The sequence below is a fragment of the Symphalangus syndactylus genome, chromosome 6 (genome assembly GCF_028878055.3).
Source record: "Symphalangus syndactylus isolate Jambi chromosome 6, NHGRI_mSymSyn1-v2.1_pri, whole genome shotgun sequence".
Taxonomy (NCBI): domain Eukaryota; kingdom Metazoa; phylum Chordata; class Mammalia; order Primates; family Hylobatidae; genus Symphalangus; species Symphalangus syndactylus.
Window position 1 is genome coordinate 133,291,604 of NC_072428.2, and position 24,972 is coordinate 133,316,575.

The 24,972-nt window shown below is 42.8% G+C and overlaps 1 protein-coding gene and 1 long non-coding RNA gene across 2 annotated transcripts; both read left to right on the top strand.

Annotated features, from left to right (window-relative positions):
• The first annotated feature begins 2,235 nt into the window (after positions 1-2,235).
• On the top strand, positions 2,236-24,435 carry LOC129485136 (uncharacterized). Its single transcript, XR_008658620.2, has 5 exons — positions 2,236-2,284; positions 13,144-13,248; positions 15,175-15,366; positions 23,984-24,067; positions 24,323-24,435. It is a non-coding gene; the product is annotated as an uncharacterized lncRNA (long non-coding RNA).
• TAS2R40 (taste 2 receptor member 40) lies at positions 20,875-21,917 on the top strand. Its single transcript, XM_055284325.1, has one exon. The coding sequence runs from the start codon at positions 20,917-20,919 to the stop codon at positions 21,886-21,888; it is 972 nt and encodes a 323-aa protein (XP_055140300.1). The 5' UTR covers positions 20,875-20,916; the 3' UTR covers positions 21,889-21,917.
• Positions 24,436-24,972: the final 537 nt, after the last annotated feature.

Consider the following 24,972-nt stretch of genomic DNA (forward strand, 5'->3'; position numbering starts at 1 on the left):
TTAAAATAATGCTCTCTAGGTTTATCCATGTTGCCACAAATGATAGTATTCCAGTTTTTTTTTTTTTTTTTTTTTTTTGAGATGGAATCTCACATTGTTGCCCAGGCTGGAGCTCAGTGGCATGATCTCAGCTCACTGCAACCTCTGCCTCCTGGGTTCAAGCTATTCTCTTACCTCAGCCTCCCGAGTAGCTGGGATCACAGGCGTGCACCACTATGCCAGGCTAATTTTTGTATTTTTAGTACAGATGGGGTTTCACCATGTTGGCCAGGCTGGTCTTGAACTCCTGACCTCAGGTGATCTTGGCCGCCCAAAGTGCTGGCATTACAGGTATGAGCCACCGTGTATGCCATATTCCAATTTTTTTATGTCTAAATAGTATTCCACTGTGTATATATAAAACACATTTTCTTTCTCTATTCATCCATTGGTGGACACGTAGGTTGATCCCGTATCTTGACTCTTGTAAACAGTGCTGCAATAAACATTGAGAGTGCAGATACCTCTCAGTGATTTCCTTTGGATATATATTTAGTAGTAGGGTTGCTGGATCATACGGCTAGTTCTATTTTTAATTTTTGAGGAATTTCCATACTGTTTTTCATAATGACTTACTAATTTACATTTTCACCTTCTCATTTCTTAATTGCTTATTTTTAATAGCATCCTTATCTTATTTTATGGATGCAATATCTTCTGTGCCTCCTCTAAGGACACAAGCTTAAATTTTTTGTGTTCTTTGATCTTTATTTCTTCGGGGGTAATTTACTCTTGGTGTTTATCTTGGTCTTTCTCTTTCAGGCTGTGGATTTTGTTCCTATTTCTGATCATCCTTGATTAGTAATTCATGAAGGAAAAGGAAAGGCTGTTTTGGGTAAGTAGGTATCATTCTCCAGTAGAACGGTCTCCTGAATGGAAAGGCTGATTGGAAGCTCTCTTTTGTAACTGGGCCACCTTGATAGGCTGGCTCCTCTTTTAGGTATGTGGGTGTGGAATCTGACATTAGCCTGGAAATTCAAAATGCCATAATAAAAAAAGGGTTTAATCTATGTGCAAACATCTACACTAGAAGCCCTCGTTCTTCCTCGGAAATGTATTTAATTTTTCTAGAAAAGAATTGTCAATATGAAGGTTTCTGATGGTTCTGTATGCAGTGGCAAGGAAGGCATTGGAAGGCATCAATGATGCAGCTATATGGCAGACAGAATTTTAATGATGCCTCTGGTTTTTGCACCATGTCTCACTCCCGCTATCCAAAGCAAGGAATTCGATAGCCAAGGCCCTCCAGGCTTCTAGCAGCCTGATCAGCCACCACATTCCCAGAGGCCCATCGCATGCATATTCTGAGCATCCTTTACTCCACTTCATCTACAATATGCTTTTTCTGATTGTCCACAACCAAGATATAGGATGAAATCTCTAGTCTGCTCTTGGCCATCCTCATTCCCCTCTCTTTAGTATTATGATATTTTTTTCTCTATGCAGTCTCAGAAGACAGGGAAGTAGTGAACACATTATTTAAAAAATCAAATCAAAACCTTATACATACTTTTTTTTATCATACAAGAGCCTCTGGGTCTATTTCAGAAGCTTAATATTTGGTGCCCAAAATATTTTATCCTGGACAATCTTATATTGCACAAATCTTAATTTGGAGTCATAAAGTCCCCCAAACTGGCTTTTTAAGCTGGTGCATAAACCCCACTGATGATAGTCTTATCCTATTTTTGTTTATGCTCATGTGCTTTCTCACCTGTTAAGAAACTTGCTAATTCTATTATGCGACTCTCTGGCAAAGCTATCAAAGCTTCAAATTAATTAAGCAGTGGCAGCTCCCAATTTCCTTTTCTTACTGGCAAAAATTTGTTTCATAGAAAATGTCCAGAAAGCTTAAGTTGGTAACAGCTGATTGTTGACCTGGAAATAAGAGGTCTTCATCAATATGTTAAGTGGTCAGGACACTTAAAATAAAGAAAAACATCTATGTGAGACTTCTTAGCATGCACTCTAGATAAATACTTGCTGTCCTTCACCATTATTTCAGGATTTTTTTTCCTAAAAGCATAAGAACAAACACATAAATGATAAAAGCAGAATTTAGGCCAACTCTAGCTTGCCTGCCAAGTAGGTAAGATGCGGTGGCAGAATACTGGCTACACTTGTGCCTGTATCACCATGGAGACCCTACTCTGACCATCAAGTAATGGGATTCTAATGAGGAATGCTGCTGAACAACAAGCATGGCTGAGCACAAAGACGGAGCTGCTGGCATTGGAACATGGGGGTGAGCAAGGGAGGGGCAGCCCAAGGGAGAAGAAAAGGTGACACTGAACGTATGTGTCGTGATGAGAAGAAAATAGGTTGCAGGTGGTGACTGCCTGGAGACCAGCCAAATCACCTTCCACCTTTACGTGGAATCCAGGCTCAAAGCAGGAGGGACAATCTTGAGTGGGATAAATGTGACATGAAATGAGTCAGTTTGCCCAGAATATGTTTTTACCTATGAGGTGGATTGCATGGGATGGGGGAGGGGGGCTTGTAGGTGGAGGGTGGGGGGTGGGTCATGGAAATTAAATGAATTACTTTCCTAATGTACATTTTTTTTTACACAATTGGTTCACAAAATAAAAAATTAATCTTCACTTTATGTATGAGCTCATCTGGGATTTTGAAATAGCCTCCTGATGTACATCTGTACTTAGACCAATTCTAAATCCTGGACTAGAATTTTGAGTAAAATCATCTCCAGGCAAGAGCCAAGACCAGTGAGAGCTGAGAGGCTCAAGAAGTGATGAGAAGAGATTAGATGAACCCTCACTGCTGATACCAGAATTAGAAATGAATTATAACAAGGCTGAGTTTCAAAGAGAAATGCCCAGGATGGGGCCAGGATGCACCTTTCTCTCTCTCCCTACAAGCTCTCCCTGAGGGGTCTCCTCCATTCTAAGTGCTCAGGTCCCCCCACAAGCCAATGGCTTCCAAACTTGTGTTTATCTCATCTCTTGCTCTTGATCTCCAGGCCTCTCTACCCACCAACAATCCCTTCTCTTATATATATATTTTTGGGCCCAAATTTTTGCTAAATGAATGGTTCTGGCTCTAACTATCCTCTCCCTTGCAAATGAGAGGTCTTTCATTCTAAGAATTATCATGGAGGGGGGTGGCATTTGTAGCTGACATTGAAAATAACCCCCCCCCCCCGCCGAACTGCCTATAAAATGTGATTTTCTGAAAACCTGCAGGCCTTGGGAATGCAAATCAGAGAAAGATCCAATTGTCACCAACACTTACCAGGGAAAACTGCCATTTGCATCTGCACTCCAGATCCCCGGTGGCTGCAAATAAATCAGTGGCTCATTCAAACCAGAGCCCAGGCACAGATTGAAAGCTTGAGTGGAGGTGGATTTGGAAAGAGGAATGAAAAGGACACAGCTCTGGAAACTGGGGGGAATGAGTCCGTGTCACTGCCCAGATGGAAGGGTAGGCAGTGCATTCCCACATGTTTAATCCTAAGATTTCAAATTTCATTAGTAGCATCTCCTTTAGCTCAACCTAACTGCAAGGAGAACGAGAAATACAAGGAGGTCCCTGCCATGTTTGGGGAGCATTCCTATCTCTGCCCCAGCATCTCCCATTTTCTGCTGAACTAAAAACCTTTCTCTTTCTCAAGATATGTGGAAAACAAAAAGGAGAAATAAGGCATATATCTTACTTTAGTCCTTCATTTTTCTAGCTTCCCAACTCTCCAACTTAGACTCTCAGTCTAACCCCCAAGTCAAATATAGCAGGTAGCATTGCCTTCTTTAGGGGTCTTCCAGATTATGCTACCACCACCACCACTCCACTTTTCAGAAACGTGTGGGTTTCCACTTGTCAAAAATAAAACAACCCTCTTGATTATTATAGACTTGGGGTCTTGGCTAGAGAACAAATGAAAACAGAATTAAGAACAAAGAGGCCAGGAGCGGTGGCTCACACCTGTAATCCCAGCACTTTGGGAGGCTGAAGCAGGCAGATCACGAGGTCAGGAGTTCGAGACCAGCCTGGCCAAAGTGGTGAAACCCCATCTCTACTGAAAATACAAAAATTAGCCAGGCATGGTAATACTACTACTAATAATAATACTAATAATAACAAAGAAAAGCAAATAGTTAAGAATAAGTATTTAAACATTTTGAATTCCATAAATATTGATCAAGGCCCACTATATACCTAGATTCTTTACATTTAATATTCACTATACCCATCCAAGTTCCGGGCACCTTATAATGCACACATTTGCAAGCCACAGCCCAGCACAAAGGGCACTCCCTAAATGAGAGCAACCACAATCCCTCCTGAGAATCACACAATGTAGAGATCCACCCTCTCTCCCTTTGAAAAATACAACCATGGAACATAAGGCTGATCGCATCAAATATACGAACAGAGGAGGGAGGACTCGCTGCTGGAGGGAGATAAAGCAAGTGGTCCCAATGCAGACAGTAAATGAAGGTGGCATAGGGCTCTCTGGCGTTTGCTGTATTGATGTGCCCAGCGAAAGGCAATTTGGCAGCTCTTTAGAGGTAATCTGCCTTACAAGGGACCGTGAGCTGACTGGCAAGCAACAGAGTTGCTATGCCATCATCATGGTCACATTTGCTACCCTCACTTGTGGAGGAAGAACAGTCACATTCCTCCCCACCACAAACCTCCAAAGAGATCTGGCACCAAAGAAGACTTCCTGCTTTCCTGCCACAGCCCAAAGCCTTAGAGTCCCCCACAGATTTCACTTCCTCCATAACCTCAGATGCCATTCCTTGTAGTAAATCCATGTGATAGTGCACAGAAGCACACATACATACAGGGAGGTCTTCATTTCTTTCCTCCCTATTTCCTTCCCTCATTCTTTCTCTTCCTTACCTCCTTCCTTTCTTTCCACTTTTCTTTCTTCCAACTTCCTTCCCTCAACCAATTTATTTATTGGTAGCCTAACACATGGACAGGCATATCTCTTTAATTTAGAAAATAAGACTTTACTACATGCAATTTAAAAGTAAAATGCACCTGTCCCCAAATAAACAGGGACAAATACACAGACAGAGACAGAATTCAGCTTCAGTTGCATACTTCTGCCCACCACCTGAGCAAAACATACAGCTACACAGGTTCTTCCCTTTGTCAGATAATTCTAGTAACGTTTTGGCATGAAGATAGCATGCACCCACAGAGGTAAGTATATAAATGCTGTCTTACTTCCCATATCTGCAGTGAACCTGGAGTAGAGCTTTCACAGTTCAATCCTATTTAGGACCTAGAGACAGGTTAATTCTGTTTAACTCTTACCACTCCTCCCTCCCTCCCTCCCACCCACCATATCAGTCTCTTATGTGGCTCTTCTCTCTGGACCTGAAGCTCTGTTGAGGACTGAGCCCAGTTCTCCAGCTTTGCATTTCCCTCAGGCCCTATACTAATGTGGAAGGCACAAAATACCTATGTCTTATTGCATTATCTTCATGACCTGCTGCACTTTATCCTCAATATTCCATTCCATTCAAACAGATATTCCAACATCTTGTTCCCTTCATGTAACACACAACCATTTTTGGTGCTCCATAATCTTCTATCTCCCCAACCCTGTCCCCCTCGCAAAAAAACAAAAAACAAAAACAAGCAAAAGACCCAAATCACTGTATCTCTTTTTATGGAAAAATTACAACCAGAATATATTTGCCACTTTTTAATTGTTGACCTAAACAGGTAAACTCTGTAAAATATTTGCAGAGATTTATTCCGAGCCAAGTATGAGTGACCGTGGCCCATGACACAGCCCTCAGGAGATCCTGAGAACATATGCCCAAAGTGGACAGGCTACAACTTTGTTTTATACAGTTAGGGAGGCAAAAGACATCAATCAATATAAGATGTATATTGGCTCAGTTCAGAAAGATGGGACAACTGGAAGGGGGTGTCTCCAGATCATAGGCAAATTCAAAAATTTTCTGATTGACAATAGGTTGAGTTATCATCTACAGGCCTTGAATCAATAGCAAGAAATGTCTAGGTTACAATATGGGGTTGTGGAGACCAAGGTTTTATGCAGATAAGCCTCCGGGTAGCAGGCTTCAGAGAGAATAGAACGTAAATATTTCTTATCAGACGGAGAGTCTATCAGTCTTAAGGTCTGTGTTGATGTTAATGCTGGTCAGTTGGGCCTGAATTCCAAAAGGAAGGAGGATGTAATGAGGCATGTCCGACTCCCCCTTTCTATCATGGCCTGAATGCGTTTTTCAGGTTAACTCTGCAATGCCCTTGGCCAAGAGAAGGGGTCCATTCAGATGTTCGGGGGCCTGGAATTTTATTTTTGGTTTACAGAATTCTTAAAATGGTCTTCAAAATTATATATAAATAGGGCCGGGCACGGTGGCTCATGCCTGAAATCCCAGCACTTTGGGAGGCTGAGAAAGGCAGATCACTTGAGCTTAGGAGTTTGAGACCAGCCTGGACAACATGGCAAAACCTCGTCTCTACAAAAATACAAAAATTAGCTGGGCATGGTGGTGCCTGTGGTCCCAGCTACTTGGGAGGCTGAGGTGGGAGGATCACTTGAGCCCAGGAGGCGGAGGTTGCAGTGAGCTGTGATCATGCCACTGCTCTCCCGCCTGGGCGAGAGAGTTAGAACCTGTCTCAAAATAGATATATATATATATATTTTTAAAACAAAAATTATATATAAATATATTACTTTTTAATTATATCACATATAATAAAAAACCATAAGTAATTTTGGCTTTAGATTAACAATTTCCACTCAAAGTTTTAGTGTTTGAGTAACCTGTCCTACTATGTTCCTGGATCCCAGAAAAGTGAAGGACTCAGGATGAAGGCTCACTCAGCGACGAGGGGAGAAACTTGGGTTTAGACATTTGATTGGTGTCCTTAAGAAACCCAGGAAATTTCCCTGGTTGCAGCTTTAGCGTTTAAGCAAGCCATCCATTTACAAATTGGAAGCATTTTAAAGTTTGATTGCAGAGAGGCAAGCTGTACCTCTCTCCCTTTGGTGGCCACATGCCCCAGCATTTTCAGCCAGCATAGATTTAAAATATTATCTATGTATTCTTCTCTCACAAGAAGGCTGGTGGCTCTCAGTCCAGGTCTTTCCACTTTTCTCTCACACTTCTCTCTTATCTCCTTCCTCTACTGCCTTCCCCAAACATCTAGGTAACAGAAAAACATCCAGTGGTCCTAGGAAAAGAAAAAAAAAAACGTGGGCTTCCCAAGGCACTACCTCTCAGTCTCCTGGTATCGACTGGCACAACTCCCAGCAACCTCACCCTCTCTAGGAAGACCTTCACAGTCCATGAGGTGGCTTTGTAGAATTTTGAAATCCCCTTCCCTAAAATCATCTGGTTCCAGGCTTATTCAAAGATGCGGATTCTACAAAGCACCATGAAGGATAACTTTTTCTCTTTCCATCACTGCCTTTGGTTTTACTGTTTAACAGCTTTCTTCTGCATTTAAGAGCAACCTTCCAGGTCTAGACATGTCAGAAATCAAAACAACATTATTTTTAGGTAAAAGATTTTAAAAAGGTTCAGTCCTATTGCAATCAAAACTGTTATCTCCCATCTTATTTTAAGGTGCTCTCCTCTCTCCATCAAGGCCTGGGCCACAGAGCTTTACCCCAGTTCCAGCAATGAGAATGAATCCGATAAAATCTCTCTTCCTCACATTCCTTTCCCTGCCTGCTCAACTGCTGCCAGTTTCTGGAGGCAGGAAGGGAGGGAAGAGGAAAAAGTTTAGGTAATTACTTAACTAGTTCCGGTGCAATGTGGCTACTCAATGCCCTCTAGTTGACATGTACCCAAATACTGACGAAATGGGAAAAGTTCCCTTATTCCCTTTGCAGATTATGCCGCAGGGGTGTGGCTTGATTCTTCGGTGCCCCGCTGCTCAAACCCCTAGCAGGAACATGCAGATAAGCAGGTCTTGGGGAGCTTTTTTGGGCTCCAACCCCGCAGCAGCATCTAGGGTTGAGTGTTTGCAGCTCCCAAAGAAAGCCCCAGTGGGCGTGTGTTACAGTTTATTCTTTGAGCTTTGCCGTCTGCAGGCAGCTGGTGTTAAGCAGCTCAATTAGATCCCTTGCCTTGTTGCAAGGACAGAGGGCTTTCTGTATCCTGAGTTCTTGTCCCAGGGTACTGGGAAAATTGAATCACGTGGGCTTGGAGAATGGGTGCAAGGTTTTATTGAGTGGTGGAGGTTGTTCTCAGTGAGGTGGATGGGGAACCAGAAGGGGATGGAGTGCGAAGGTAGTCTTCCCTTGGAGTCGGGCTGCCCAGCGGCCAGTCTCTCCTCCGACTGCCCCCAACTGAATGCCACATCGTCCTGCCCTAGATGGCCTGCCGGTGTCTGCTGGTGTCTGTCGGTGTGCTCTTGTGCCCCACTGCTCCTCTCAACATCCAGCCACTTGTGTCTGTGTCCGCTTAAGGTCTTGGGCTTTTACAGGTACAGGATGGGGGGCGTGGTGGGCCAAAAGGCAACTTTTTGGGCACAAAAACAGAAATGCTTGTTCTCGCTTGGGTCTGTAGGCACAGGCCTGAGGGTGGAGCCCTTGTCAGGGACCCCGCCCTTCTCTACTCAGCACATCCCTGCCCCCACTCCCCTATCACTGATGGGCAGAATAATGCTCCCCAAAATGTCCATCTTCTAATCTGTGGCATGTGTGAATGTTACCTTACGTGGCCAAAGGGACTTAGCAGGTGTGATTAAGTTCAGAAACTTGTGGTGGAGAGAGGATCCTGGATTATCTCGATGGGCCCCATTTATTTATTTTATTGAGTCAGGGTGTCACTCTGTCACCCAGGCTACAGTGCATTGCCTTGATCTTGCCTTACTGCAACCTATGCCTCCGGAGCTCAGGTGATCTTCCCACCTCAAGTAGTTGGGACCATGGGGACCAGCCACCATGTCCAGCTAATTTTCTGTTTGTTTGTTTTGTAGAGACAGAGTTTCACCACGTTGCCCAGGCTGGTCTCGAACTCCTGGCCTCAAGTGATCCACCCACTTTGACCTCCCAAAGTGCTGAGATTACAGGTATGGGTCACCACGCCTGGCCAGATGGGCCCAGTTTAATCCAAAGGGTCCTTAGGCGGGAGGGTGAGAGTCAGAGAAGTAAGTGACAATGGAATCAGAGATCAAAGTGATGCCACTGCTGGCTGGGAACTGTGAGCCAAGGAATGTGGGCCGTCTGGAAAAGCTGGCAAGGGAAAGGAAAGGGATTATCTGGAGCACTCCCAGAAGGAACACAGCCCTGCCAGCACTTTGACGATAGCACAGTGGAATCTTTGCTGGACCTCTGACCTCCCTACAGAACTGTAAGGCAATATACCCGTGTTGTTTCACACTGCTAAATGTGTGGTGCCTTATGACAGCAACCCCAGGAAACGAACACACTGACTTCCTTATGGGACACTTCGTAGGTTTTCCAGACCTCCATAGCAAGATTCTTGACAATGCATCTTTTTCTAAAGCAGTGTTTCTCAACCAGAGACAATGTTTGCCCCCCAGGCAGCATTGGTTAATGTCTTGAGATATCTAAGATCATCATGACTCAGAATATGCCACCAGTATCCAGTGAGTAGAGCCCAGAGATGCTGCTAAACATGTTAACAATGCACAGGAAGCCCCCACAACAAGCAAAAAAAACTATCTGGTCCAAAATGTTAATACTGTCAAGGTTGGAATACCCTGATTGCAAGCAAGCAACTCTTTGACTTCCAATTAAAGTGCTTTCCTGGCCAAGCACGATGGCTCATGCCTGTAATCCCAACACTTTGGGAGGCTGAGGTGGGCGGATCACCTGAGGTCAGGAGTTCCAGACCAGCCTGGCCAACATGGTGAAGCCCCGTCTCTACTAAAATTACAAAAATTAGCTGGGCGTGGTGGCACGTGCCTGTAGTCCTAGCTACTCAGGAGGCTGAGGCAGGAGAATCGCTTGAACCCGGGAGGCAGAGGTTGCAGTGAGCCGAGATAGTGCCACTGCACTCTAGTCTGGGTGACAGAGCGAGATTCCATCTCAAAAAAAAAAAAAAGATAATAGATAAAGATATGTACAGAATTATTAGGACTTAGAGAGCTGCTTATTAACTAATTCTGCCAGGAAGCATTGTAGGCCAACATTTTCATCAAAGAATGATGACTTTTATTTCCTGAGAGTGACTTTTACAAAAATTTGTAGAACTGGAGTAGGGAAGGACACAATCTAATGTTTTATGTATCAAAGAAAGGCTATTTACAAACAAAAGAAGAGAGAACTGGGAGGAGAGCAAAGTTTATGTGCTTTCTCCAGTCATTAATTCAACAAATACTCCACTCAGATGTTACCGTCTTACTGAAACCTTCTCTCAAAATAATCCTATCAATACCCTATGCCCACTTTCTCTCTATTCCCTCTCCCTACTTTCTCATTAACTTTTTGAGGAACTGTTTTCCAAAGTGACTGAAACATTTTGTGTTCCCACCAGTGGTGTATGAGGGTTCCAGTTTCTCCATAGCCTTGTCAACACTTGTCATCATCTTCCTTATTTTTGCCATCCTAGTGGGTAAGAAATGGTATCTCCTTGTGATTTTGATTTGTGGTTCCCTAATGACTAATGATGCTGAGCATTTTTTTCATGTGCTTATTGGCCATTTGTATATCTTCTTTGGAAAGCTATCTATTCAAATCCTTTGCCCATTTTTTTTTTTTTTTTTTGAGACAGGGTCTCACTGTCACCCAGGTCGGAGTGCAGTGGTGCAATCACGGCTCACTGCAGCCTTGACTTCCCAGACTCAAGTGACTCTCCCACCTCAGCCTCTTGAGTAGCTGGGACTACAGGCATGTGCTACTGCACCCAGCTATTTTTCTTTTTTTTCATTTCTAGTAGAGATGAGGTTTTGTTATGTTGTCCAGACTGGTCTCACACTCTTGGGCTCAAGCAATCTTCCCGCCTCAGCCTCCCACAATACTAGGAATTACAGGCATCAGCCACCATGCCTGGCCCTTTGCCCATTCTGCAGCGCAGGGGAACATTACGGTAGAAGTTTATTCAGAGGCAGAAGAAGGGAACAGTCACTTTTTTTATTATAAATTCAGAGGGGTCCATATGCAGGTTTGGTACATAGGTATATTGCATAATGTTAGGGTTTAGGCTTCTAGTGAACTCATCACCCAAATAGTGAACACACAATAGATAGTTTTTCAACCCTTGCCTCCCTTCCCCCTCCCTGCTTTTGGAGTCTCAGTGTCCACTGCTTCCATTGTTTTTCTAATAGGAGAAGAGCATAACAAAGTTATTTTATCACAGCTCATGTGACACAGCCGTCTTCAGAATGAAGACTCAGAGATCCAGGGGAAATTGTCCATATTTATAAATATTAACATGGTTCAGCAAAGTATGGAAATATGATTGGACAAAAAGAGTAAGATCGAATGCTCATAGACTGAAAGGAAGAACCCAGCCAGGCCTGTCTGTTCAGATTCTTCTTGGCATCTCTTAACAGCATTCCCTTTGCCCATTTTTTTAATTGAGTTTTCTTTTACTGTTTGCTTATAAGAGTTCTTTATATATTCTGGATACTAGGCCGTTATCAGATATATGATTTTGCAAATATTTTCTCCCAGAATGTGGGTTGTCTTTCAGTTTCCTGATAGGGCCCTTTGAAGCACAAAACTTTTGAATTTTTATGAAGCCAAATTTATTATATTTACTTTTCTTTCACTGCTTGTACTTTAGGTCTCATATCTAAGAAGCCATGGCCTAATCCAAGGTCACAAGATTTACACTTATATTCTCTTATATTTATATCTTTGATCCATTTTGAGTTACTTTTTGTATATGGTGTAAGATGGAGGTCTAACTTCATTCTTCTGCGTGTGGATATTCAGTTGTTTCACCACCATTTTTTAAAAGTTTTCCTTCCTCCAGATAGTTTTGGCACCCTTGTGAAAATCAATACCTTATTGTCTTTATGACACTTATCACCATCTGAAAATATATTATCTATTTGTTTATTGTCTGTCCTTCCCAAACTCCGTTACTCCCTGTATTAGTCTGTTTTCATGTTGCTGATAAAGACATACCCAAGACTGGGAAGAAAAAGAGGTTTAATGGACTTAAAGTTCCACATGGCTGGGGAGGCCTCACGATCATGGCGGTAGGCAAGGAGGAGCAAGTCACGTCTTACATGGATGGTGGCAGGCAAAGAGAGAGAGCTCATGCAGGGGAACTCCTCTTTATAAAATGATCAGATCTTGTGAGACTTATTCACTAACAGGAGAACAGCACAGGAAGCCTTCCCCCCATGATTCGATTATCTCCCACCAGGTCCCTTCCACAACTCATGGGAATTCAAGATGAGATTTGGGTGAGGACACAGCCAAACCATATATCTCCCCTTCCTCCTACCCCCTGCAAACACACATACAAATTCAAATGTACATCTTGTTAAGACAGGAACCTGTCTTATCTACTATTTATCCCCAGGGACATCGTGGCCACTTAATCAATATTTGTTGAATGAACAAAAAGGGCTCCAGTTTCGCTGAAAATTAATGGCCACTGTATGTGTCTATACCCAAGTGCAGGTAATTACTTCATTTAGGGCAAAAAGATTGTTGAACACTGCCTAAATGAAATTTTATAGCCATTTCCTGGGTTGGATGAGAAGAACCTAATTAGGCAAGAAATTACCTCATTGGCAGAAAAAAAAAATCCAGCAAAGAATTTTAATGAAAATCCAAATGCAAGTGTGAAGGGACTTTCTGAGACCCTCTACTTGATAGTCCAATAATACCTCGGAAGGTGTATGGCTTTGGTCAATTCCCTTCGCTTCTGAAGGACTTAGTTTACTCACCCCTATATGGGGAGCCCCTGTGCTAAGCGATCTTGCAGGTCACTTGCAGCACTAGCATTATATCATTCTAATGTTTTGGATTTGTTTTTGTTTTTGTTTTTGAGACAGGGTTTCCGTCTGTTGCCCAGGCTGGAGTGCAGTGGCGTGATCACAGCTCACTGTAGCCTCAACCTCCCACCTCAAGCAATCCTCCCACTTCAGTCTCACAAGTAGCTGGGACTATAGATATTCACCACCATATCCGGCTAATTTTTTTTTTTTTTTTAACAGATGAGGTCTCACTATGATGCCCAGCTGGTCTCAAACTCCTGGCCTCAAGGAATCCTCCTGCCTTGGCCTCCTCTCCTGCCTTGAAATTACTCTGGGATTCCAAGAGTAAGCCACTTCGCCCAGCATGTTTTGAATTCTTTAGAAATAGCATCTGTAATCAATTAAAGTTAGTTTACTTAAGGAGTATCGTTTTCATTTGCAATTTATCTTGCAAAAATATACTGACCAATCTGTTAGTTAAAAGTATATGTGGTTGGGGAGAGTGGCGCATGCCTATATAGTCTCAGCTCCTCAGGAAACTGAGGCCAGAGGATCACTTGAGGCCAAGAGTTCAATGCTGTAGTGATGCACCATGAATGCATCTGTGAATAGCCACTGCACTCCAGCTTGGGCAACATAGCAAGACCCTTTCACTAAAATATATTTTTTTAAAAGAGGCTTGATTAAGAGACAATATAAATTTTCTCTTGAAAACTGTCTGAATAACCGATCATGAGTACAAAGAATCAGAGACCTCCTTAGAAGAGAGGAGGTAAAACTCTCAGTCAATTGCCTCAGATAGGTTTTGAAAGGTTTCCCCAGAAGTTTCCTATTTAGAAAGACCCTGCCTGCCCACTAGTGGGCGAATTAAGGAATTGTTCTCTTTTCCGAGAGGCATTCATAAGGCTCCATCTTGTGGTGAAAACTGTTAATAAGCTTTACAGCTACCACATAATCCATTCCTAGGCAAGACCTAGGCCTGGAAGAGCTCATTCAAAACTCCAGGGTCTGCAGAAGCCGGAGACGTCAAGGTGTACGTCAAGGTGTACGGGCGAACATGGCAGCCGTATGATAAAACAAACCAACTGTCAGGAAAATAATCACTGTGTTTATTTTTCTGAACTAAGACTGCAACCATACCAGATAATGTGTATGTGTATGAATATATATGTGATATTGAAGATTGTATCTTAAATTCAAAATTGAAAAAAAGATAAAATATAAATATTTCATTTCTAGTATTTTATTTTACAATTTACTCACTTTTTCTTCAGCACCAATATGTCCTTGTTAAACCTGTGTTAAGGCCGGGCGCGGTGGCTCAAGCCTGTAATCTCAGCACTTTGGGAGGCCAAGGGGGGCGGCTCACGAGGTCAGGAGATCGAGACCATCCTGGCTAACACGGTGAAACCCCGTCTCTACTAAAAATACAAAAAAATTAGCCAGGCGAGGTGGCGGGCGCCTGTAGTCCCAGTGACGCGGGAGGCTGAGGCAGGAGAATGGCGTGAACCCCGGGGGGCAGAGCCTGCAGTGAGCCGAGATCGCGCCACTGCACTCCAGCCTGGGTGAAAGAGCGAGACTCCTTCTCAAAAAAAAAAAAAAAAAAAAAAACAACCTGTGTTAAGTTGTATAATGAAAACAGAATTCAGCCTTGACTGGGACCCATTAACTAGAAGTGATAATTAGTCCTACTTAGTTTAATACTGGGAGAGAGCTGTTCAAAAATGTAGATATTTTAAAATATGAGTCTTTGCACAACTGTGAAGATATCTGTAGAAGTCTGGCATTCCAATGTCACTGTACAAAATGTCCAATCCTATATCACACCATGAGTCATTTTTCACACTATAAGTAGGAATTGACAAGGTGCATTGAACAATGGGAGGTTATCTTCACAAAGTCTGAAATCAATAAGCCATTTTGAGAAATCAGTTTTCAGTGTATCACAATTTTTATCACAGGTTTCAGGCCATCAGCTGTACTTCTAGAAATTAATTCCAACCACAGAAAAGAGGACTTAATAACGATGCCAGATATGCCTTCCTAAAACATTTGTTTTTCTTTTTTTAACACCCTTAGCAGCAGACTTCTACGTTTTATAACTGCTTTGTGGGTGCCTTTGCAGGGAAATATTCAAAGTGTTTGTCAACCCCAAAGGTCAATTATATGATAACAATCTTCGCTGCTTAACATAAGCAAAGCTTTTTTCCCTCCAATGATGTGAATAAGTTCATTTCTCTTAACTGTTCAACAATGCTCCTTTGCTTTCAGCCATGACTAAGCCACCCACCCTCTGTGTCATGAGCAGACTGCTACGCTACATGTCCAATTCATCACATGGTGCATCTAACACTCTGTGCCTGAAGCCCTACAAGGAGATCCAGCTCACAGTATGAACGTTGTGTTTGGGACATCTTCAATTTTTAACTTCCAGCAGAAAGCAATTCCTGCTAAATAAAGCAAGTAAGTAGATGTAAAGCCTGTGTCTTTATATAACTTGCCACCTAGAGTTTAAGCTTTATTGCAAGTCTGATATAAACACTGCTCATCCCAGGAATATCATCCTATAGGCACACAAGTCTTCTGCATTAAATTGTTTGAAAGTTTCCTGTATACACAAAAAAAATTATTTTCTTAATCATTTCCTAAGGTGGTGTCTGTCATGAGCACACTGTCCAAAATATTTTTCAGTCATATAAAAATTCTTAACCCCCATGGTGGTTAATAGAGCTTATTACTACATCTAAGTATTACTAAATATGCATCTTCACCAACTGCAATAGCAAATGCCACCATTTAAAAATTTTTTCACATGATTTTCCTTTTCATTTCTTAGTCACATTTCCATTGCATTGAGCAACAGTATTTCTAGTTACATTTACATTTGCACGTGCTTATATCTTTTCAGGACACACAATTTCCGCTACATTCAGTAGATTCTCTTTTACAACTTGCTATCTGTGAAGAATTTGATGTCCCAGACAGATTTTTTATTTATGACTTCTTATTTCTTAAACAACCAAGACAAACCTTGTTGACATTACAGTTCTCTCTTCAGCTCCTTAGGTTTTGATCACATGTCTCTTCCACGGCCCTCTTCTTTGTTCTTCCAGTGGTTTGTTTCATAATGGCACCTAGACTGTTTTCTTAAATTACATCTTTTGCCAAATATGCACACAGGAGGGTTCTATGAGGAACACAGGAGGAACATATGACCCCCTCAGTCTATCTTCCTTTTCTTACTTTTCAAAAAGATATGACTACAAGAAATATGCTACTTTTCTAATACTATTGGGTAGATGTGACTTCACACCACCAAAAACCCAGTTCTGCAAAATATTATAATTATTTTCCATAATTCAATCTCTGAATTTGGTCTCCTACCACCTGATAAACGGTATGTCCTCTTAGTCTTCTTCAGGAAGTCATTCGGTCACTTCCACAAAGATACTGAGGGCCACTTTTCCTGTTGCCCTAAGTAACCCTAGAGCTCATACTCAAAACCATAAGGGTAAGGCCCCCCAAAGGGCAGTGATTCTCAACCCTGTCCTGCTTCATATAAGAATCACAGTGGGGAGTTTTGAAAATGCCAATGCTTAGCTCTTCTCCAGAACAATTATTCATAATCTTCAAGGGTGGGACAAGTGTATAGGTGCTTTGCAAAAGCCCTTCAGTCATAAGGGTGATTCTAGGATGTGGACAGGGTTGAGAAAAACAGATCTAAAGAAAGCAGCCAACAATTGAGGCCAAATATCTACCTGCAAAACTTAATAAGAGGCAGCATTACCAGCAGCAGGTACTGCCATAGCAGTACCTGCAAATAGCCAAGATCCCAGCAGCAGCCCTCTACCTGAGTCTGCATATATAGAAAGATTAGGGAGGAAGAAGGGGGGCCTACTGAGTTACGGGCAGCAGAGTGAAGAGTTGCTGCAGAGCCTCCTCAAGACTCACATGAGATCCTCACAAGACAGCCAACATATGGACATCTGGCACCCGGAAGTCATGGAGGGCCAGATGGTGTTGGCCAGGGGAGCAGCAGCAGCACAAGACAGTGCATTTACAACAGCAGCCAGGGAAATAAAGAGACTCTTCTGCCTGTCCTCTCTCTCACACAGTAGCCAAAAACCGAAGAGGGAGAGATGGGTGTTCTCAGGGTCCACCTTGTCTCCTCCCAGTCCTAGCAGATGGGGTGTCAGCTTAAACTGTGCTTGGGGAAAGGCAGAAAATAATACTTAAACCAAATATGAAATTAAACTGGACTGAATTTAATAACCAAAAGAAGACAAACATTTGAAACCTGCCCAAGACATTACAATTGGATGGGAGGCACAGAGTGGGGCACTGAAACTGGAGGGGGAGAAACATGTTGTGTTTATCCCTTCTCCTTTCTCCTTCTTGTCTTCCATGAAGGACACCTATGCTCCTTGGGAGTCACTCAAAGATTTGGCATGAAGGTGGGATGTAGAGTCTATACTGTGGTCATTCCTCTGTCCTTACGTTGATGTCAGTTCACGTGTCCACACTTTTGTAAAGTCTCCTTGATGTGGCCACTAGACCCCATGGAATCAGATAACTCCCTTAGCAGATTTCCAAACTCCTTTTGTGAACACAAGGAAGGTTGAACAGCTCTCCCAAGTGTGGACAGGCTGCAGGGTACTCAGGGGCCCTCTTGCAGTCTGTCTGCCTTTGACACCCCCATGCAGCCACGAGCAGTGAGCCAAGATGTGGGACCCCTTCAACAGAGATCCTTACCTTCTCTAGCTCTTTCCTGCCTCCTCTTCTTTCATTCCTCTCCAACTGGGAAAGCGTTTTCTAGTCTACATGGTAGTGATGGAGAGAGATGTGAAAGAAAAATGTTTCCCTGGAAACATTGGAAGAATAGGTGTATTCTTCCAATCTGTTCTATCCTATGCCTGGACCAAAGCTTTTAAACTTCATAGCCAAGAATTTGAAACTTTTGTTCCTTGAAGACCCCAATGAGAACTTCCCTAAAGTAGGCTGGGCGCAGTAGCTCACGCCTGTAATCCCAGCACTATCGGAGGGTAAGGCAGGTGGATCACATGAGGCCAGGAGTTCAAGGCCAGCCTGACCAACATGGTGAAACCCTGTCTCTACCAAAAATACAAAAATAAGCCAGGCATGGTGGCACACACCTGTAATCCCAGCTACTTGGGAGGCTGAGACATGAGAATCGCTTGAACCTGGGAGGGGGAAGTTTCAGTGAGCTGAGATCATGCCAGTGCACTGCAGCCTGGGTGACAGAGCAAGACCCTGTCTCCAAAAATAAAAATAAAAAAAGAACTTCTCTAAAGTAGAGATGATGCCTCCATTCTAGCTCTCCAAATGATAAAATATGGAATAAAAACGAATTGGCCCCACATAGCTATAAATGTGGCACTGTGAGTGGCTTGCAGTTGTCAGCCCAGACTGCCAGCTTGCATACAGCCTCAGCAACAGTCCCACACCCCAGTGGCTGATCCCCTCCCTGCTCCTCTTGCCTGAGCCTCTGGGGCTGCAGGAAGACCCTGCCCAAGATCTCCTTTTGTTCCTACCTCTTAAAATCAGAGAAAAACATGAACGAAGACCAATAGAAAACAGTACCAGAACAATGGAAGTCAACGATTGTGTGCCAGAAATTTGGGGAGATATCATTTATTACAAACTTGCATATGTTGGGACAAAATAAACCAAAAAGTGAGTTTGATGCTTTGGAATACATGAAAGCTGCTGACAAATACTACTGTCCTCAATTAAGAGAACTAACCAAAGTTAATGAGTCTCTTACAGGAGATGCAGAACCTGCCAACAAATCTTGTTTCCAGTTCTGACTATTATGAATAAAGCTGCTGTGAGCATTTTTGTACAAATCTCTGTGTTGACATAAGTTTTAATTTCTCTAAATAATGCTTTCTTAATTTTGAAATATATTGCTTTGCCTGGTGCTTATTTCTATACAAATAATAAATTTCTACTTCCTTATTTAATTAATTTATTTATTTTTGAGAGAGGGTCTGGCTCTGTCACCCAGGCTGGAGTGCAGTAGCTCCATCTCAGCTCACTGAGACCTCTGCCTCCCAGGCTCAAGGATCCTCCCACCTCAGCCTCTCGAGTAGTTGAGACCACAGGTGCGTGCCACCATGCCCAGCTAATTTTTTGTATTTTTGGTAAAGACGGGGTTTCACCGTGTTGCCCAGCCTGACCTCAAACCCCTGAGCTCAAGCAATCCTCCTCCTCGGCCTCCCAAAGTGCTAGGATTGTGGGCATGAGCCACTATGCCCAGCCAACTTCCTTATTTTAAATAAAATTAATTTGGGGTGGGGAAACCCATTTTTATCATTCATCCATTTATATTATAAAAAAATATAATGGACCAAGGCCAGGGATGGTAGCTCACACCTATAGTCTCAGTATTTTGGGAGTCTGAGATGGGAAGATTGCTTGAGCCCAAGAATTCAAGATCAGCCTGGCCAACATGGCGAAACTCTGTCTCTACAAAAAATACAAAACTTAGCCAGGTGTGGTGGCATGCACCTGTAGTCCCAGCTACTCAGGTGGCTGAAGTGTGGGGATCACTTGAGCTCTGGAGGTCAAGGCTGCAGTGAGCCATGATTACACCACTGCACTCCAGCCTGGGTGACAGAGTGAGATCCAGTCTCAAAAAGAAAAAAAAAAATCAAATAAGAATAACAGGGCAAGCACACTGGAAAATGATAACTGGCACTCAGCTTCTGTGTCAAGAAGACACCAGGAATTAGTATTGTCAACAAACTGAAAAGTATATACCTTGTTTAAAATAGGCAGCCACTACTCAGCTTCAGCCAATTCACTGTGAAGACCCAATACTGCCAAATCTTCTAATTTTTCAAGAGAAGATAGATTTTTTGTGCGTGCATATATGTAATCTCCTAAGTTTAAATGTTGGCCAATAGAACCCCTCAAAAAAAAAAAGTTACACACTGGTGGATTAATGCTGTACAGCATTAGCCAATGCAAGGTAAAATGACTACAGGCCAAATCTGACCCAAGGCTCATTGGTTTCCAGCTAAGATTTTGGTTCTCAATCCTGACTATGAGCAACAAGACCTTTCGGCTTTTTTAAAAGATAGCATGCCTGAGCCCTAGTCCAGATTCTGATTTCCTAGATTTGGATGAGTCCTGGGCATCTACATATTCTTGTAAAGTGCCAGAGTTCATTCTGGTTCACAGCCAGGGTTAAAAAGTAGGAAATTAAATTTCAAGTTATAGTACCTTATCACATTTCCGAACTTCAACACCATGTCCAGAACACTGAATTCTCCCCAGGCTCATTCTACCTGATTCTGAGCTCAAATAGTCATGTGGGATCTCAGTAAGCTGAAATCGATGACACATACACAAACAATAAAAACTGGGACTATGGAGACTTCCTTCACTCCAATTTTGGCTTTTCTGTATACTATTTGAGGACATTATAATAGCAGGACTTTTTGGAAGAAACTCAATTCTAAGTAAAAGATGTTCATATATGAGCTTATGGGAATTTCTTATTCACAAACATGGTAACTATCAAAATAAAACTCTCTCCCAAAATAAGAAAGACAAGAAAAGAAGTGGGGAAAACAGATTTTAAAAGCTGTATGAGCTTTTACAAATAATTTAGCAGGTAACAGAGATCTTGTGAGACAAGTAAAAAGGCCTTGTATTCATGCCTTATCAGGTAAATGTGAACTTAAAGTAAATAAGGTAGGAAGGTGTTGAGCTAGAAACGTGTCTCAAATTATTTCCAGTGAGCTTCTGAAAGCCCAAGACAAATGTATCTTTATGAAAAATTGAGACAGACCCAGTAACCAGATCCTCTCATTATTTGCATGTGAAGCCTCTAACTTGTAGTCATGTGATAAACAAATAGAGAAAAATTGGAAATAACCATTAATGAGGGGGGTGGAAATTACAATAACATTGAGCAAGGGTCAGAAGATTGCAGAGCAATTACCCATTCTTGGCGCAGAAACCTGAAAGTCAGGATCAAAGAGAATGGCAACGGTGAACACAGATGCCACAGATAAAGACATATCCAGGTTCAAGGTCACCTTCACCTTGGTGGTCTCCGGAATAGAGTGCATCACTGGCATCCTTGGGAGTGGCTTCATCACGGCCATCTATGGGGCTGAGTGGGCCAGGGGCAAAACACTCCCCACTGGTGACCACATTATGTTGATGCTGAGCTTTTCCAGGCTCTTGCTACAGATTTGGATGATGCTGGAGAACATTTTCAGTCTGCTATTCCGAATTGTTTATAACCAAAACACAGTGTATATCCTCTTCAAAGTCATCACTGTCTTTCTGAACCATTCCAATCTCTGGTTTGCTGCCTGGCTCAAAGTCTTCTATTGTCTTAGAATTGCAAACTTCAATCATCCTTTGTTCTTCCTGATGAAGAGGAAAATCATAGTGCTGATGCCTTGGCTTCTCGGGCTGTCAGTGTTGGTTTCCTTAAGCTTCAGCTTTCCTCTCTCGAGAAATGTCTTCAATGTGTATGTGAATAGCTCCATTCCTATCCCCTCCTCCAACTCCACGGAGAAGAAGTACTTCTCTGAGACCAATATGGTCAACCTGGTATTTTTCTATAACATGGGGATCTTCGTTCCTCTGATCATGTTCATCCTGGCAGCCACCCTGCTGATCCTCTCTCTCAAGAGACACACCCTACACATGGGAAGCAATGCCACAGGGTCCAGGGACCCCAGCATGAAGGCTCACATAGGGGCCATCAAAGCCACCAGCTACTTTCTCATCCTCTACATTTTCAATGCAATTGCTCTATTTCTTTCCATGTCCAACATCTTTGACACTTACAGTTCCTGGAATCTTTTGTGCAAGATCATCATGGCTGCCTACCCTGCCGGCCACTCAGTACAACTGATCTTGGGCAACCCTGGGCTGAGAAGAGCCTGGAAGCGGTTTCAGCACCAAGTTCCTCTTTACCTAAAAGGGCAGACTCTGTGACTGGGACTCAGGGAGGACTGCGGGACCTGGTCCAACCGCTTCTGCCTTTTCCTCAGGTAGAACTCTCTCCTCACCCGTCTCTTCTCTCCCAAACCTGCTCTGACACTTCTCATATAACGTGATCCTTTTATAAATATGAAGCTGAATTTTTAACTTGAGATTCTAAACGGAAATAACTAAGAAACCTGAAGATGGACTTTGAAAGCTCCTTGAACTATGTTCATTCATGTCCTGCCCTGAGATCGCTCTACTTTCTTCTCCTCCTGAGCCTTAAGGAGAGGGTGGCCAGACATATCGGTTTGCCAGGGACAATCTCTGTTTATTGTCTGTTGTCAATTGAGCATCCTTTAATTCTCAAGAATATCATGGTCTGGATGAAGAATTACATGATCATCCTACTTAAGACACCCGACTAACACACAGTGCGGGCTGGTGAAGCAGAGCACAGCACTCAGTCCACGGGGTAGAAGGGAAACCAGAGTGGCTACAGAGAAAGAAGATTCAGGAAAGAAAGGCTGCTGGAAATTATCAAGTGCTGCAGAGGTTCCGAGGAAAGTAAAGGGTGAAGAAAAAGGCTCTGGATTTGACTAAAAGGAGGCCATGTGTGCTATTAGTGGAGTGATAGGGTGACATCCTGATTCCAGGAGTTCCAGAAAGTGATGCCAAAAGGGAGGGGATGGGTAAAAACCAATAGTCTAGAGAGGATGTTTGGAGATAAAGATGAGTTATAGAACGGCAGATGGATATGTGAAGGGTCAGTTCAATGCTTTATTTCTCCAAATGGGAGGGGACAAAGTGAACAGAGAGGAAAGAAAGAATGCAGGGAAAAGAGTGAAGTGGGCAGGAAGCAGAAAGAGGAAAGGAAGAGGCCAGAGTAAGTGAGCGTCTGTTTTGCTCAGCTCCTGACTCTGTGGCAATGCTAGCGGCACCTGTGCCTCTGGTTTTACCGTTCTGGGTTGCCTTGAAGTAAATAGTGGGGCAAGAGCGGGTTACATGGGGCAGGCCGCTGGAGAAGAGGGAAAACATTAGTCTCCGTTGTCATTGTTCAAGATGGTTCCAGCAGCATTGTCTCAAAGAGCTGTTCACAAAATATTGGACGCCCTCTCCCCAGATATCTTAGAGCTTGAACATTAGGAATCTGAAGCTGTCTTTTATTAGGTAAGTTTTAAATCATGATTATTGAGGAAAATGAAAAAAGAATGCTGTGGATCATACCAAGCTTAGGTAGCCCCCAAATGAAAGTATAAGGTCAGTAGCAAAGTCTAGTTCTGAGCTCCAGAGCTCTCAAGCACACATTTCAGACAGAGTTTCTTACATCCAAAAACTGCAAAAACCACACACACACACGGCATACACACACACACACACACACACACACACACACACACACACACACAGATTCCTTTATAGCTCAGTTTGGACTTATTTACCTGAAAAGTAAAATATTAATAAAACACATACTTTTGATAGTTTTTTTAAGCTATAGTTATTTATATGACTATTTCAGGCGGTATTTGTTATAGTAAGACAAATTAGATTTTAAAGTTTTATTCCAATCCCTAGAATAGAGAAATATACATTTTCTTCCAAGTTATATATATTGATAAAAGGGCCATGTACACACTAAGGGTTCTCTGATGCATTACAGAGTTAGAGAGAAAATTGATTTAAAGTTGCCATTATATTAACATGAACCATGTCAAGACCACAAAGTGGATAACTCCTCTCCATGCTTACTGTGAAGAAATATCATCTCATTGCTAGCAAGAGCCTAAGGCAGCACAAAGCTAACAAAAGCTCCAAGGATGATAACATTCTTATCGATGCACACGTTGCCCTGCCTTCAACGAGATAAAATTCTCTCCAATTCTCTTTCTTCTGTATGTAAAACCCAAGTAAGCACTCAGAAAGACCCAGAATACCTAGTCTTCAAGTTGTCTGGCTTTAGACAGCAATCAGAAGTCCTAAATGAAGACAATAATTGCCTGTGCTGGATGAAAGTCTGTAACCAAATGCAAAGCCCGGCTTGCTGTGGTCTCAATATTATTACAGGTTTCCACCTTGCAAACTCTACATCATCTCCCTCACCCCACAGCCCTGCGGGATGTTGAAAGTGATAGAGTGAAGGATTCCTTTACCCACAAAGTCACTCTGAATATTCATCTAGCATGTGGAGCAGGTAAGGGGATTTTGGTTAGCAATGGATTCCAGTCTGGCAGGCCCAGCCCAGAGGCAGGGTGTCTGGCTTCTTTCCTCATACCTGGTCGAGTCCTTGCAAATAAAGGCTAGACTGGCAGCCATGGCCAGTCTAAGGGCTATGACTTTATGGGCACCAGATTGTCCCACAATCCAGTATCATCTTCCCCTTCCAACTACTTCAGTGTCTGCTAAAATTCCACTGTGGTTCTGGCTTTTCTTCGCTTTTATTCTACAGGAAATCTGTTATTCTCTCAGGCATTCTTTACTTGGGGCAGCAGGGAAGAAACATCTATGTAATAAAAAGAAAAGAAACTGTAAGTCCAATCAGTCTAAAATGTCTTGTGCTGGGGGAGGGGAGCAGAAACCAAGGGCTAACTAATTATGTCTTGTTGAAGACATATATATATATATATATATATATATATATATATATATATATTTTTTTTTTTTTGAGATGGAGTCTCGCTGTGTCGCCCAGGCTGGAGTGCAGTGGTGTCATCTTGGCTCACTGCAACCTCCGATTCCCTGGTTTAAGCGATTCTCCTGCCTCAGCCTCCTGAGTAGCTGGGATTACAGGCATGTGCCACCACGCCCAGCTAATTTTTTTATTTTTAGTAGAGACGGGGTTTCACCATGTTGGCCAAGATGGTCTTGATCCCCTGACCTTGTGATCTGCCCACCTCAGCCTCCCAAAGTGCTGGGATTACAGGCGTGAGCCACCGCACCCTGCCAAGAAAAATCTTTAGAAGAGAGGTAAGAGGAGGAAATTTCTTAGGTACTCAGAAAGATTTGTTTGGGGGAGAAAGAGGAGGACAGAAAGGCTAAAAAGCCAGTCTGTAATGTTTGAAGGCTGGGGGAACTCTCTGTACCCTTTTCTAAATGGGG